General features: G+C 38.3%; 1 protein-coding gene across 1 annotated transcript; it reads right to left on the reverse strand.

Annotated features, from left to right (window-relative positions):
* Positions 1 to 1,197: 1,197 nt before the first annotated feature.
* LOC105442345 (uncharacterized protein K02A2.6-like) lies at positions 1,198 to 8,171 on the reverse strand. The gene is made up of 2 exons (XM_030978607.1): positions 7,392 to 8,171; positions 1,198 to 1,353 (listed from the first exon to the last, which is right to left on the reverse strand). The coding sequence occupies exons 1-2, from the start codon at positions 8,169 to 8,171 to the stop codon at positions 1,198 to 1,200; spliced, it is 936 nt and encodes a 311-aa protein (XP_030834467.1).
* Between the last annotated feature and the right edge of the window lie 9,839 nt (positions 8,172 to 18,010).

Here is an 18,010-nt window from a genome sequence, read left to right on the forward strand (position 1 = left end):
AGACCCAATGCCATGGCAATCATCAAGACTGACATTAGGACAAGAGAACACAATTGTTTGTTTGATTTTGTAAATAAATTTTGGGACGTAATTTGTTTACTCAGTTCTTTCATTCAGTTCAATTTAGATAACAAAGGTGAATGAATGGGGTCTATCGGTACGACTAGGCATGTAGATTCAGACTCCACATTCACCCAACTTTATTACCCTTTTTTCTTTTCGATAAGGACAACGAATTAAAAACAAACACACACAAAACAGCTGAAATTAATATTGTTGTTGTACACTCTAAAAAAAGAGAGCACAATTTGAGTATTAAAAAAGTTACTCTTTTGAGTAGTCAAAAGGGAACCACCCGACTTTTGAGTAAACTTTACTGTGCATGTGTTGAGTAACAAATCTACTCATCTGGTGAGTAAAAATATTACTCAATAAAAGACTAAATCTCTACTCAGTTTGAATGAGTCAACCTTTACTCAATATTTACTCCTTTGTTGAGCGGTTCCATGTTTTACTCAGCATCTGGGTAGAAACGTAATCAACTCATGTCGAGTAAGAAACTGCTCATGAGTTGAGCCAAATTTTACTCAATTAACGAGTACATGTTTTGACTCAAATTGTTTGAGCAATTTTTTGCTCAAATATTGAGTATGATGTTTTCTGGGTAACGCTTAGTTGCTCAATCAATATTGAGTAAAAACATGTACCAAGTTATTAAGTACATTTTTTTTTACTCAATACTGATTAAAACAAAGGTGCATTCAACTAGGGTTGTAACTGTTTGACTAAGGGTTTAACTAAACCGCTGATTAATATTGTTTATGTTTAACAGCTGTTAAGTAACCATTATTTGTCAATAGAGAACAAAAACCATCATTTTGCCTGATTTCTAAATTTAGCATTGGTTTGAAGTTCTTCACTCACACACTTTGCAAATAACATGAAGTCAACGACATTTTAAATTCAGTAACATAATTTGTGGACTTTAATTTCCAAAGTCAGTTTGAATCACAGTGAAAACTCAGAGTTCTCTCATCAAAGAAAGACTCTCATTATTAGTCCATCTGTACTAGGGTCCATGGTTTAATAAGATCCTTGGTACGAATTCCATGAATGAGACAATCAAAGAAGTCCCATATGACAGCTGCCTGGGCAGGGTAATCCGGCTGTAGTACTTGAAACATCTTGTAGCAGTAGTCAACTGCTGCTGTCAATGAAGAGCATGAATAGGCGCTTCTCTCGAGGACTACATAACACTGTCCTGGCTTCCTCGGTGCTCCTCAAAGCACCAACAAAAACAGTGGGCTCCTTTCTCTGAAGGAGGCCAGAAAAAAGGTCCAAGCCAGTTCCTTCCTAAAATGATAACATTTGGATATGTAGTTAACATGGTAGGAATTAACAAGGTAGAGGTTAATATGTGCATTAAGTTTCGATAGGATGATACCAACTAATTGGTTTTGATAAAAAGAAGATTGTCTTTTTCGGGGGGAAGTTGTCCTACTCCGAGTCCTAGGGGGTAATTTTCTAGGGGTAATTGTCATCTGGGGTGGTTGTCTTCAGGGGGTTATTTTCTGGGGGGGGGGTAATTGTCCCGCTGGTAATTGGCCGATTGCCCAGGGGTGATTGTCCTAGAACCATCTGCATCAATAGGCCTACCCCAGGCCAATACGTGTTTAATACAAATACAATAAAGTAGGCTAGCTATTACCGGTCACTAAATTAATGCATGCACGCTCGCCCTTAGAGTATCGCCCTAGTTCAAAATCACATTAATGACATCGACAGTGACAACAATAATTTCACAATCTTGATCAACACAGTGTCCTTGAGACTTGACTAAATATCATACGGTAGCTCTTTTAATATTATCATGAGGATTTCTTACCTAGATGTCGGTTGGAGCTCTTCCAAGCTCGATCCATGAGCTCAGAATTTCTTCCCAATGTGTCACATCTATCTCAGTTCTTTCGCATCTTTCTGCATACGCACATGCATGCACGAGACATGCACATGACGGACAATGAAAAAGGACAAATATACGGTTCCTTAGGTAGACAAAAGAACATACAGCTGCTATTAGGTAAAAATGTGTAGAACAGGTGTCACATGCATACTGACAGCTAGTTGCACTTTCCATCGATCCAACTTTCACTCGCACCCGAAGTAAATTTGGGTAAGAGATCAATGTTGAGTTATTTATCACCTGCCGCCGCGTAATACCCAACCGTAGTTTACTCAAAATTGGCACAAACGAAGTTCTTACTCAATGTTGAGTCATTGATTTACTCTTTATCGAAGGTAACAAATTACTCGGATGACGAGTACCACTAAAATTGACACCTTACTCCAGCTTGAGTACTGAATTGCTCATTTTGTTACTCAGCTTGTTTTACTCGGCACAATTTACTCGCTGACATTAAGAGTGTAGGTAATAGTTTAATGGCGTTCATTCAGTATTAAATATATACGCCATATCTTCAATTGTATAAGAAAATCTGTTATACATAAGAAAACTGAGAATAAAGATTTGTAATGATATAATTAATTAATCAGTAACGCAATTTATTAGGAGTCTCTGGATGGTTTGCAACTTCGTGTTTCTGCTTTTTGTAAAGTTTAATCTGGTCAGCCCGGTTTCGATTGCATGGAAAACTAGCTTTGCCCGATTTGAAACAGGCTTCTCGGCTACTCGGCGTGCGTTCGCAGTGATCTTTTAATTTTGTAACGCACGGTGCCTAGACCACTCAGAAACACAGAAACACTAAATTGAGACACATCGTACAGGGGCGCTCCTGAAACCGAATTTCCAATCCATTCAAGTAAATTGTTATACAAATCTTATCACATTATCACTATTTGTAAGCAAACATTAAAGTGTGTTTTTTGTTAGTATCAATGCATAAAAATAGAACAAATTTAAATATGAACGTCTTTCTTTCATGTTATATAGGGCCTATATAGGCCTATATATTACATACTTACATACATTATATTTCTTTATTTATTCCTCCTTTTATTCTATCTAGAAGAATCTCCTAAAGAAGTGAGAGGGGAAAGGAGTACTTTTGGCTTATTTTACTTTACTTGTAGGTAAACTTATTAATGAGGTCTCTTGTTTTATTTAAAGCGACCTGTTCTATGGATATAATAGTAGGATGGCATATTGAGCCTTCTGTGAAAACTTGAAAAGTATTATTTTTGTTTCTTCTTTTGTTTTGGTGTCTAAATCTGAGAAAAGCATTGCTTGTTCAATGATATACTTATTACAATAAAATATGAAATGTTCTTCTGTTTCACTGATGTTACAATAATCAGAATATTCTGTTTCACTAAAACCCTCTTTAGTCTTTTGTTGGTTCAGTTGAAGAACACCCATTCTCAATCTATGTAATATTACTTCACTGTGTCTGTTACCTTGAATGATATACATGAATGATTCTGAAATCGTTTTAGAGGTGATTCTATCGTTTTCCATCTTTATTCCCCCATTTCTCGTACTCTGTTACTCAGTGTTGATTTCAGTTCTTGTACATTAAGATCATTGTTAATTTCTATGTTTTTCTTTAATGCTCTCTTTGCAAAACTATCTACTACTTCATTTCCTACTAGTCCACAGTAAGATGGGATCCATTCTAGCGTTATGTTGATACCTTTATAATGAAGATGTGTCATTTTTATCAGTATTTCTATACTACGAAATTTTCTTTTATCTGAGATTCTATTGCATTTATTGTACTTAGAGAGTATGAAAGAATAACAATACCAACATAAATCAAATCCAATCTAATGCCATAATAATGGCTACTTGTTCTGCCCTGTATGACGATGTGTCATTGTGTAATATTTTCTGTTCATGAATTTTCATCGCTGGGACGTAGAAGCCTGCTGCCGCATTACCTCCTTTCGGATCTTTAGATCCGTCTGTGTATATATGTAGGTGTGTTTTATATCTAGTGTTTATTACTTCTAAATATTTGACTTTTTGATAGTGTGGGTTGTCATTCTTGCTGATTAAAGTATGTAATTCAGTGGAGATGGTGGGTGGTATGTAATGCCAAGGTGGAAATGGTATTGGTCTATTTTCTTCAACCTCATCCGATTCTTGAACTATTTTCTCATTTAGAATTCTAAAACCAGAGGGCTTTTTTTCTTTTCTTTTTTTAAAGATTTTCATAATGCCAACAGTTGATTGTACATTTTTGGACCGGGTGTTGGGGAGTAGATTTCACTTTAAAATAATATCTATTCGTCAGCATTTTTCTCCTTATGTCTAGTGGTTCTTCTCCTGTTTCGTTAAGCAGGGATTGTAATGAAGTTCCAATAGGGCCACCAGTTATCATTTTTAAAGCCTGATATCGTACTGAGTTCAACGTATTCTTCACTAAGTTTGAAGCCGAATCATATGCTTCACATCCATTGTCAAACAGTGAACGTATTAATGCCTTATATACAATAAGCATAGAGTGGGAGTCATTTCCCCATGATATACCAGTTATTTTCTTCAAAATATTCAATTTTATTTTACATCTTTTTACTTTATCCTGAATATGTAGTCTCTAACTTAATTTTGTATCAAACATTAAGCCTAGGAATTTGTGCTCCTGTACAGAAGGTAAGGGTACTCCTTCAAGTTTCAGTTCACATTTTGTATTACTGTTTGTAAATAGAAGCGAAACTGTTTTTTCATGAGATATTGAAATTCCCCAGTATTTAATGTTAAAGGGCCTTCTCAATTTAACGGACTTTATTAATAAAATAAAATCAGAATGACATTTATTGTGTCAAATTTTCATCAATTTTCAAAGAACAGACTAGTTAATCTAGAACAATAGATCTCGAGATCTACTTTTATTTATTTATTTCTAATATGTTGACAGGTTAGCCCATTCACCAATAAGTAGTGGTCTTCCATGGGGCCCTGACAAAATTCGAACATATTTACATCGTTTATAACGTTTATACAGAACAGTTAAACAAAAATATACTCGTTGCAAAATAAACATATATCATTAACCTAGTTCAACAGAAATGTCAACAGGATTTTCTTTTTTAAGTCGCAATTATGTGAATAAGTCATGATAACATAACAGAACATGCACGTAGTGTATGTTCGGCTGAGCTATTCACAAATTACAACTTTGTTTAAACAATCTCTTACATGAATTGACAGATGAAGCCGTTCTCATCGAATTATCTAGCTCATTCCATTCAAATATAGAAGAAACAATTGGGCTACACTTATAACAATCAGTGTAAAATGTAGGCACAAGTAAACATCCACTGTCTATTTGCCTTGTATGACGCTCATGTACACCATTAGGATTGATTAAACCTACCTGAAGGTAAGAAGGTGCTAAGTTATGAACGCATTTATATATCATCATAACGCGACTTAACTCAAAACGTTTGTCTAGTGTCATCCATTTAAGACTTGTGAACAAATCAGCCGACGGTGTGTCATAATTATGTCTCGTTCAATATTATTTTTGCGGCCCTCTTTTGAATTGTTTGCAGCTTAGTTGTATGAGAATTAAATCTGTTCGACCATACAACAGAGCAGTAATCTAATCGTGGCAACACTATACTGTTATTAAGTAACTTTACGGATTTTTGAGGCAAAAAACTCTTTGCTCTCTTTATCATGCTAATGTTTTTTGAGGTAAGTTTACCTACGTTTTCGATTTGTTTAGACCATTTCAATTCTTGATCTATCAAAAGTCCTAAGCATTTGGTGAATTGAAATCTTTTGATCAAATTGCCATTTGATGAAATGATGAAAGATTCAATTTTCCTGAGATTAGCATGAGAGCCTATTAACATGACACAATTTTTTTCAGTGACGAGACGATTTTCCTTAATCCATGCCATTACTCTGTTTAATGCAACAGTTCATTTTTCTTCCACAACAGTTGCATCATTTGCACTGATGGTAAGTGTCGTATCGTCAGCATACATATCTATGATACCTTCAGGAGTACATTCAGGTAGACTATTAGCATATATTGAACATAAAAGGAGACCAAGAATTGAACCGTGTGGCACACCTAATTTGATGGTTGATTAATACGACTTGGCTCTTTTGAATTAGGTCACTGGTTGTCGATTCCCTAAATATTATTTGAACCAATAAATAGTCATATTACTACATCCTATACAGGATAGTTTATGTAGCAGTAGCTCATGGTCAACAGTATCAAAAGCCTTACGAAGATCTATGAAGGCAACTCCAGAAATTTCTTTAAATGTTAGCAATATTCAACGACCATTGATTTACTAGTTATGAAAGGGCAGTAGCTGTTGAATGTTTAGGTCTAAAACCAGATTGATTATGGTGAAATAATTGATCCTCGTCCAATAATTCAGTTAGTTGTTGGTGGACGGCCATTTCTATAACTTTACTCACGGTATGTAATATTGAAATGGGGCGGTAATTATTCAACGAAGAAATAAAGATTTGAATATTGGTACTACCCGAGCATTTTTCCATTCACGTGGAGTAATTCCTGTAGACAGAGATTTGTTAATTATGTCACAAAGAGACTCTGCAATAAAATTCTTCGTCATCTTTAAACGTTTACAGCTGATGTGATCTTCACCAGTTGCTTTATCTATACTCAGATTATCAATCTGTTTCAATACCAAATCCTCAGTAATCAAATTCAAATTAAATTGTGAATTAGTTGGACCAATATTATTGTCCTCGTCTACTCTCAGTTGACACGTATTCCATCGCAGGTCTTTTGTAATCTTAGTAGCATTAGAAATGAAAAAGTCATTAAAAGCTTCAGCAATATTTGCATTGTCTGACACATTAGCACCATCAACGTGTATGCTATTGGGAGAAATAGGTAATGACTTAGGCACAAGTTTTCTCAAACATCTCCATATTTGCTTACTATTGTTATAATTTTGTGAGATCTGGTCTGCATTATATTCTCTTTTTCTTTTTCTCATGAGATAAATAACTGTATTCTATAGATATTTGTAGGCAGGCGCGCCGGAAGCATTTTGGGATTGGGGGAGGGCAAACATTCCAAGGGGCTAACCTTCCAGGGGCAGTGTCGTAATGAGCAAAAACGTTTGAAGGGGGGGGGGGAGGGGGGAGAAGAAAAATCTTCATCACCACCACTAGCTCTTACACGATCAGGTAGAGCGTAAAATGACGTGGGGTCCAGGGCCTGAGCCCCCGGAAGCTCAGGGTTTTTAGGCATTAAATTAGGTCAGATAAGCATATTTAGATACCTTATTTGCGACACTGGCAGGTCACTAATTGGTGGAGAGTCCATAGAGCAGAGCCCCCGGAAGCTCGGAGATTTTAGGAATTTAATTACGGTCAGATGAGCATCCAGGGGCCCGCCTTGGGGCCCTTGGTAGGGTCCAGGGGGCAGAGCCCCTGGAAGCTCAGGGGTCTCCTCCCGTCCTGGGCTTCGAGGTGGAGCCTCCTCCCGTCCTGGGCTACTTCGAGGCTCGGGAAACGCACGAAGTGGAGTGCTCAACTGCTCATCGTGGTCAGTGGATGAGGCACCGTCATCACCTGGGCCGTTGCTATCAGCACCCCCGGGAACCTCAGTTGCAGACTGGTCGGTATGGTCAGGTCTTATGTGCTGCCTGTTTCGTCGTCGGCAATGTCCCTCAGGGCTCTGGAGAATGTAGGAGCGCTGTCCCTCAGCCCTGGTTTCTACTGTCGCAGGACACCACCGTCTGCTCACAGGGTCGCGATATCTTACATCTTGCCCAAGGTAAAGCTCTGGCAAGTCAGCTCTTCTGGCATGTTTGTCAAAATAGAATTTTTGACTATTCTGTCTTTCCTTTAGCTGATTGTGAATTTCATCAGCATCTGGCTGTGTTCTCTGCAACTTGGCTGGGAGTGTATTTCTCAACTGGCGATTCATGAGAATTTCAGCTGGACTTGGTAGTTTCTCTGATATGGGATTTGTACGCCAAAGAAGTAGTGCTAGCTGAATGTCTGAAGTATTCTTCATGATACCCTTAATGGTTCTGACTTGTCTCTCTACAAATCCGTTGCCTTGTGGTCGTCTGGGGGACGATGTGGCATGTTCAAAACCCCATGATTCTGCAAACGACTTGAACTGGTAACTGGCATACTGGGGTCCATTGTCGCTAACCACCTTTGCTGGTATGCCATGCTCTGCAAACACTTGTTGCATCATAGTGATTACAGCACTGCTTGTTGCTTGGTCTGGTAACTGGCGAACCACTGGGTACTTGCTTTAGTAGTCCACTACAATTAACCATTGTTTGCCTTTGAGTTCAAACATGTCTGTTGCCACCGTGCTCCAGGGCATCGTGGGAATTTCGTGTGGCTGGAGTGGTTCTGGCGTTTGTGCTGGTTGATGTTCCTGGCATCTCTTACATGACTGCACCACTCTGTCAATGTCTTTGTTCATGTTACTCCAGAACACCTTTCCTCTGGCCAGCAACTTGGTTTTTGTTTGGCCTAGGTGACTGGTATGGAGCTTTTTCAAGATGTCTGGTTGCATCTGCACTCTTAATATCAGCGAGTAAATTGTGCCGAGTAAAACAAGCTGAGAAACAAAATGAGCAATTCAGTACTCAAGCTGGAGTAATAAGTCAATTTTAGTGGTACTCGTCATCCGAGTAATTTGTTACCTTCGATAAAGAGTAAATCAATGACTCAACATTGAGTAAGAACTTCGTTTGTGTCAATTTGAGTAAACTACGGTTGGGTATTACGCGGCGGCAGGTGATAAATAACTCAACATTGATCTCTTACCGTCGCTTACTGTTAATTCATCTCGGTAACTCCAGAACTCTCTCAACTCTTGTTACACTTGCTTCACCGTATCAGGCCAGCCCATCACAATAACTTCCATCAGTGCACTCTGGACTTTGTCTTGTCTTGTAGTGTGTTTCAGTTCATCTACTTTCCTTGACGAGAACTGCACCAGATCTACTCTCAGATCAAGTTCAAATGTTTCATTGTTGTGAGTGCTTGGTAATCGTGAGAGACTGTCTGCGAGCAGGTTGTCTAGTCCTGGACGGTGTGTGATCTGGAAGTTGTATCCCTGTAGTCGAATCAACATCCTTTGTAGCCTTGGAGGGGCTGCTGTGAGAGGTTTGTCCATAATCATCAGAAGTGGCTATGGTCTGTGATCACACGGTAGAGCCTGCAATAGAGATATTTGTGAAAGCGTTCTACTCCGAACACAATAGCAATCAGCTCTCGTTCAATACATGAATAGCGTGTTTCAGTTCCTGGTCATGCTGTAGGAGTGCAACTCCCAACCCTTGAAGACTTGCATCGCACTGCAAATACACTGGGGATGTTGTGTCGAAAAACTTGAGTAGTGATTTCTCTGAAACTTCTTGCTTGAGTTTCTCCATAGCTGCTTGATGATGTGGTTCCCAGATGAAATCAGCCTCTTTCTTAAAGAGATCTCTCAGAACTGCAGTCTTTGTGCTGAAATTTGGGATGAAGTGAGACAGGTAAGTAATGAAACCTAGGAAATGCTGCAACTCAGCCTTGGTGCTCGGAGTCGGCATTCCTGCGAGGCCTCTCTTTGCTGCTACTTGCATGAAGTTGAGAAGGTTGCGGTCATGCTCTTCCACTGTATGCCCAAAGATTACAATATCATCTGCTATCCATTCTGCCCCTTTACAGCCTTCTAGAACTCTGTCCATCTCCAACTGGAAAATGTCCTGACTTACACTGAGTCCAAATGGTAGGCGACAGAAGATATATCTTCCAAAAGGTGTCTGGAATGTGGTAAGTCTTTGGCTGGCCTCATCTAACTTGTCTGACCAGTAGCCGCATTTTGCATCTAACTTGGAGAAGTACTGCATGTTGTGAAACTTGTGATTCAACTCCTCCAAGGTCTGCTGTTTGTAGTGTCGTCTGATAAGAGCCTTGTTTAATCTGCGAGGGTCTAAGCAAATGCGAATGCTTCCATCCTTCTTGGTGACATATGTGATTGAGTTCACCCATTCGGTTGGTTCGATGATTTGCTTGATCACACTCTGGCTTTCCATACTGTCCAGTTCTGCCTTGACTTTGTCTTTCAAGGCAATAGGCATCTTTCTAGGAGCGTCGACATGACTTGGAACGTTGGGGTCAACTGCCAAGTGATGTGTGGTACGAAATTCTCCAATCCTATCGAATTGCTGTGGAAAGAGATGTACTAGAGCGTGGACACCACTGACTTGTGTTTCAATGTTCAAAGAGCAATGGAGAGTAACAAGTCCAAACTCTACAGATGACTGGATACCAAGTATCACTGGGCCGTTGGACTGAACCACGTTAAATAAGGTATCAGTCCATGCTGTGTCTCCATACTTGCAGGGAATAACAACTGTTCCATACTGTCCAATCAGCGTTTCATTGTAAGCTGAAAGGATTGTGCTTGCATTTGGTAGATTTCGTGGAAAACCTTGACGATCAAGCTGCTCTGGATACATGTTTCTGAAAGTTCGAAGTGGCAGCGTATTCGCTTCTGCCCCTGTATCCACTTTTACTTTCAGGTCATGGACACCTGGTTTGTCCTCCAATTTGATGTCCAAGTGTGCAATAGCTTCATTCCTCTTCAACGAGTCAATGACAATCGTGTCAAAATGAAACATGTCAAATCGTTGTGGTAACGTACCCAGTCCACTTTCAGATTCGGTGTGTTCCTCTCGCACGTTATCCACCTGTTTGGAACGTCGTGATGGGTGTTGGCGTTCATCTACCCCCCCCCCCTCTTCTTCCGGAAAGATGCATAAGACTTATGATATTTCTGTGGTTGCTTGAGCTTGGTTGATAAGCACAATTGAGCAAAATGTCCTTGCTTATTGCACGAGAAACATGTAACACCTGCTGCTGGACAATACTCCTTGCCGAATCGATGTTGTCTCCCACATTTCTTACATAAACTCGTATGTTGTTTCTGCTGTTGCACTGTATCTATACTATGTGTTGGATGATACAGAGACTGGAGGGTTTGGACATGTGACTTTGATGCTTCATACGTCCTTCCGAGCTGTATAGCACCCTTTAGTGTAAAGTCCTTCTTTGTAGTAATTAGGTCTTTACGGAAATCTGTGATGGGTGTGCTGGCAATAATCTGTTCAAGGATTCGCTCATCTAACTCCTTGTGATCAAATTCGCATTTACGAGCTATTTGTCGACATCTGTTTATGAAATCGTCCAACGTTTCATCTGGCCTCTGCATTGTTCTCGACAACTTCAGCCGACATACTCGAAAATTGTCTTGTGGTTCTAGTTGCTCCTCAAAACGGTCTAGGATGATCTTCGCTGTTTGTTGTTCAGACTCTGATAATGTACAACAATTGTTTCGATGAAGGCCCTCTTCACCCGCAGCAAGTAGAATGATAGGTACTTCATCCTCGTTAGGTGTGTGCCTAGCGAAAAAGTATAGGCTCAATCTTTGTCTGAACATACGAAAAGCTTCAGCAAGGTTAGGTGCACCACAATCCATTCGTGGTATATGATCAGCCATCTTAATGTTACTTCAATGCTGTGCTTCAGAAAAAGGAACAAAATGTTGGAATGTGTCACCACTCACTCTCAGGCATCAAACTAACTAACTGTTCATGGAATTATGGTGTCCAACAACTTCCTATGTGTTTCTCCTGAACAAGGAAAAATCCAAAATGGCTGCTGCTGTGTTGCAAAATCCAAGATGGCTGCTGATGTGTTGCACATGGTACTGGTAGCTAGACTGGCATGTTGGTAACTTGCACTCACCGTTTGCCACCATGTCAAAAATAGTGGGTTTGTTATGTTGACTTCTTGGTTAGTAGTTAACTAAATGAAGGTGGGTCCAGAAAGTAATAAAGCTCCACATATCTTTGCTTGAGGTTCAGGAGTTTATTGGTGTAGCTAAAACATCATGCTTATGCTGTGCATGCTAGTGGTCAAGTGCAACTTACCACTCTCACATGTACAGTACATACGGCAGTGTGTGAGGGTTGAATGTGTGCATGGCTAATTACTCATTAAATACATCACACACTCTGTGTGCCTAGAGTACTGTGTTGAAGAGTGCTTTCTGCATGGTTGCTTCTTAATGAATGTGCATGGCTGTCTAACAATGAGCACATAAGTTATGTTCAAATTAGGAGTGCTGCATAACTTCAGCTCATAACAGTACAATAATATGTACTTTTCTATTTTTTATATTGGTATATTGTCCTAATGACTCTTTAAAAAGACATGTATGCAATTTATAGTTTTTTATGTACATGCATTTTCTACAACTTCCTCTTATACTATTTTTCTCCATGTTTCTCCTCTCCGTTTTCCTGACTTCATGTTATATACTGTTTTCTTATTTTTGCTGCCCACGCAATCCTATCATAGTAACTATATATATTTCAATATTGACAAATTAATGGTAACTGTATCTTATGTTTGAAATATGCAATGAGTGTTTTATTTGTACACATGATCAATTCAGCCATTGCGCTGCGACACATGTTTTTTTAATAAACCTTGATTCAATTCAATTCAATTCAATTCATTTCATTCGCATATTTTTGAAGTAATTTATTTGTATTTATATATTTAAGCATTCATTTATTAATGTATTCATTTTGTATAATGCATGGTTCAACACATTGTATGATCCGATCAATATGGGGAATAAACAAACAATAGCGGTCGACTTTGAGAAGGCAACAACAATTGGACTTCATTTACAATATTACTGCAGAGAGAAACACGTATAGAGGTTTGGCAAAAACTAAACAAATAACTAGCTAAACATGCGTTATGATCATCAGATTTAAAAAAAAAGTGTTTACAAAGAAAAAATGTATGACCAAAATATCATGAGGAGGGTCAATAAGACATTTTTGGAACAGTGCAAATTTTCACCCCGGATAAGCTATTCATACCTCCCCCCCCCCACCCTTATATATGATTAAAGTCCCTTGACTCCTAGGGTTGTGGAAGATAAAAGGCTGAACTTTGCTATTTGCCATGTTCAAATAAATGATCCAATCATACTGAATGTAAAAGAGGACATATCGATGTCTACCCTCATCAAGTCGATCAAAGTTGTCTTCCTCTTGACTGTAATAGAATTTATTGTGCTTCTCATACAGGAATAGAGTACCAACTGAATTTAGTACTGACGAAATCACAGCATTGAGGAAGGTCATGAAGGGTAAGTTTTTTCCCTACATGCATTCAATTCAATTCAATTCAATTCTGGTTTATTGTAAATAAAAACAATGCTGAATAAAAATTCTGGAGACTTATACGATTCAGTTTAAAAATATACATGTAAACAAGAATATTATAAATCCATACTTGTGGCAATCTTCATATTAATTACACATTCTAATTAACTAAACAATTACTATCAAATAATCTTAAAATAATACATGTTTTAACTATTTATTTATGACATTAAACAAGTTAAATATGTTATCACTATTTTTCTTAATGTCATATTCATACACTTTAAATAATAAGTAATCTGTTTTAAACCTAGTTGACATTTTTGTTTGACACATATTTCTATATGGATGAATATCACAAGAAAATATAATAATACAACAAATTGAAATTATGATTACGTACAGAGTAGTCCTATCAGTGTTCTATGAAATCTGATTAAATCTGGTTAATTGGCATAAAAAGAAACTAATCACATCTTGATCCAGACACCTGGATATTATATGGTCATAACATGGAGTAAAAACAATAACAGAATTGAATTCAAGATTCGTGTGAAGTGGGGAATGGGAGATTGCATGTAACGCTCTGTTCTCATTTTGGGCATTTTGAGCTGAATAGTGTTGCGGGGAGTTCAACTCGATGAACAAACGGGTACACCAAATTCAAGGCATAGACGAATGTAAATCATGTATGAGTTTTGACACCGTTCCTTTTCAGTTTACTCAGTACATATAGTTTGCGTTATGCGTTTTTGAAGATTGTTATGTATATCCCATTAAGATCATTTTGGATTGTTATACCAAGTAATTCATATCAGATACCACTTCAAGCTGAATACCATTGATCTCTAGCTGAATGGCAGACGGTGCAATGCGCAAGAATGACATCAGCATGGTTATGCACTTGTTGGATTGGGCCTCATGTCGTTTATATTACACCAGTTAACAAAAGAATCAATGTGTGTTTCTAACTGCGGAGGGTTCGACTTCTTGACAACCTCTAGAAGGCTTACATCATTAACTTATTTCCGGCGGTTTTCTGTAGATGACGCGGCATTATTAACCATTATCAAGAAGATAACAGGTCCTAACTTAGTTCCCTGAGGGAATACCACAAGGGAGGTGAGAATGTTTGTATGTAACCACGCGATAACGTACAGTTTGCGTTCTTTGAGTTAGGAAACTACAACTAGTCGGAAGTATTGAGCGGTTAACTCCTATGTCAATCATATTTCTGATGGCTGTTTTATGGTTGATATGATCGAAAGCTTTGCTGATATCGATCATGCATAAGTTGACATACCTTCCAGATCGGACAATTCCCCGATGAGGATTATCCAACAGACTGATTAGGTAATGGCGGGAAGTCGTGTAGGAGCAGGAATGTAGACCGGCAACGAAGCTAGGTCAAGAGATGGAAAGGCCGAGCAAATCCGGCGAAAATGAGCGTTTATTTCATTCGCAATATCCAAGTCTGAGTTGTCGGCTGAAAAGCTGAGAGAGTGTTTCTTTAGTCCTGCTAGTCGCCGAATTTGATGGTGCCATTTTCCACGTTCAATGTGTTTTAGATGTTCCACTTTCCTGACATAGAGACTTTTTTTGGCAGAACTAATTTCTCTTTGGACCTTATTTGTTACGCTACGATATGAGTCATGTAAGAATTCGGGATACATAATTAACAGGATGGCATATAATCTTTTTTCTTTTTCTTTAATCTGTCTAAAAAGTGAAGCCCTGTAGTTTTTTATAAGTTATGGCTGTGGTAAAATTTGCAATTTTAGGTTAGAATCTCGAAATAACAATTTTCCTTTACACTGACGACATTTCTGGCTCTCAGGAATTAGGCTACAGGACATATGTATGTCCTTAAAGCAAGGGAAGTATGATGAAGTTTTGTATTCCTAGATTCCTTTATTTGTCTTATTGTCACCCTGATGCCCTGACTGTAAACTTGATCAAGCAATTTTTTCTTTGCGTCTTTCATGTCTATTGTCTATGAACCACAAAAAAAAGTATGTTAATTTAGTTCTTTGTTTAAACGGTGTTCAATTAAATTACGTAATGAATGCATGCCAAGATAGAATCTAAAAAGCTGCACCATCTACATATTTAAGTAATATTGACTGCCTTCTGGGCAATACGACATATATCGCCCGAACCGAAGGTGAGGGTGATATATGACAAGTCGTATTGCCCTGAATTAGGCAGTCAATATTACTATTATTAACCACATCAGACATCTAGAGCAAACAAGAAACTCTTACTATCTTATACTCTTAAATTATGTAGGCTATACAGGGTTTCCTAGCATTAGAAGTTGCAAAAACATTGTCAAACCAGCACTGTTCATCCAGTGTTTGACAGATTTTCGATACACTGCAAACAGTTTGCCTTGGGTTTGATTGTTACGTCACAATGGAGTTCGCGCAAAGTGCGCATTTTCTTATACACGATGCGCGATGTAGATTACAGTAGCTGATGCGCGATGTAAATTACAACTGGATCTACATTATTGCGCACTAGCTTAACACGCAGTTTGCCTTTGACTTTTCTGAGCGGGCTAAAATATTTGTCCATTGGATTACTGTATAACCTATATCACCCGCTAAATTACACACAAATCACATTGACTCTTCTGAGCGGGCTAAAATATTTGCGCATTGGTTTACTGTATAACCTATATTGCCCGCCAAATTACACACAAAATCGCATTGACTTTTCTGAGCGGACTAACTTATTGTAATTTTGTTCACTTGTCCATCAAACCTTGAGGGCAATAACATTTAAAAATTTCCCTGCTCAGATGTCTGATACGGTTAATAATATAGTATTACTGACTGCTTTGAGAGAAATAGTTGTTTTTATACGCTCAAGGGAAGGTTAGAATTGTGCTATTGACCGAGGCGTGCCGAGGGCAATAGCCCAATTCGTCCTTGTTTTCACGAAGTGACGGTAGTGAGGAAAATCGTAACGCAAAGTGAATGCAATTTTTTTTCACTACCGTCACTTCGTGAAAACAGCGACGAATTGTAAACTTCCCGAGAGCGTATAAAAACAACTATTTCTCGAATATTAAAGCAGTCATTAATACTTTTATATGCCGAAAACAAAAGAGTCAACTAATGACACCACCTTGGCCTTTCTCTAGTTTATCTGCACGGTTGTGTTTTATGAGTGTATCTTTGAGAGTAGATCTAGATCTAGACTAGATCTAGATTCTAGTCTAAGCAAGATATTTTTACATTTTGGGGGTGGGCCGGCCCTGTGGGGAATATGGAGAAGAACCTGCGCTTTCATATGACACCTCACTTATTGAGTATCACCTTTAGGATCACAACAGATTATAAAGGTTTGAATCTCGAATTGAAAAAAAAACTTGACCTTAACACACAACATGCATCGGGTGCGCGATCAAGACACCCTGACAACTAGATCTATTTTTGTATCTTTGAGAGTAGACTACATCTAGATTCTAGTCTAAGCAAGATATTTTTACAATTTTGGGGGTGGGCCGGCCCTGTGGGGAATATGGAGAAGAACCTGCGCTTTCATATGACACCTCACTTATTGAGTATCACCTTCAGGATCACAACAGATTATAAAGGTTTGAATCTCGAATTGAAAAATAACTTGACCTTTTTTGCATGGTCGCGGAATGCACGTAGACTGCATAGGGAATGCATTGCGTACAATCGCTATGTGAATAATTTTAACACACAACATCGGGTACGCGATCAGACACCCTGACAACTAGATCTAATTTCGTCTACAGTCTATACGTCTATGCTTTTTCAGCAACTAAACGAACATGTTTATGGATAATTTCACGTACCCTTTTTGTTGTTCTTGCTGTCAGCGAGTCTTGCATTTGATAAGTTGAAATCTTGGGAGAGATTCTTGAGCCATTTTTGTCTTGTTTGGAATTGTCTTGTCTTGTATGAAATTACCGACTAATTTTTCGCACACGTATGGTATCCTCGATCGCTCAAACCATTTTTTAACATGTAAACCTATGGGGTAACCATGGAGACTGACCTATTTTTTTAATAACCATGGTTATTAAAAATATTAAATGTTTTAACCATGGTTACCGGGAATTTTACAGGAACAGTTGAAGTTTATGAATGCAATTTCGACCAATCAGATTGCTGGATTACTTAAGTGAGGTATATAATATAGAATATAAAGACAAAATTAGGCAAAAGGTGTACGTTTGTATTCCCATTGCGCACCACTTATGTTTCGCAACATATGTAATCCTTTTTCTTTCTTATTTGTTTAGACAGGAAACATCGGACACGCGTAGAGGTTAAAGGAGAGCCCAATTTCCCTTGCCTTCAGCAGCTGTTCAAGTTTACTGAAGAGTGCGTATTCGATACATTCATAGTCACAGTGACACAAGGGAAACTAGAAAGTACTGGTTTATTGAAAGACAATCAGCGAGTAAGAGAGCACCAGGAAGAAACTACCCGAATGAATGAAGAGAGAGACTGGAACGCAAATCTGAACAAAATGCGACTCCAGGTCGATTCAATGAAAGGTAGTACAGACAGGTTAACAAATGATATCGAGAAGATAACGGAAACGAGAAAAGAACTGGCCAAACGGTTTAAAGAAGAGCTTACAGATCTAGAACGTATGAGACATGAAAGTTTGGTCCAAATAAAGAATCAGGAGAAAGAGAGTGAGCAAGAGCTAGCTAAACTACGCGAAAAAAGAAGAGAACAATGGGACAAAATAAAAAAGTTTGAAAAACAAAATAAAGAAATTGTCGAAAAACAGGCCCGTTTAAATCAATTTTTAGATACGGCACTTATGCAAAATCGTCCACAGATGCTTCACAGGC

This window comes from Strongylocentrotus purpuratus, unplaced genomic scaffold (genome assembly GCF_000002235.5).
Source record: "Strongylocentrotus purpuratus isolate Spur 01 unplaced genomic scaffold, Spur_5.0 spur5_scaffold_1, whole genome shotgun sequence".
Lineage (NCBI taxonomy): Eukaryota > Metazoa > Echinodermata > Echinoidea > Camarodonta > Strongylocentrotidae > Strongylocentrotus > Strongylocentrotus purpuratus.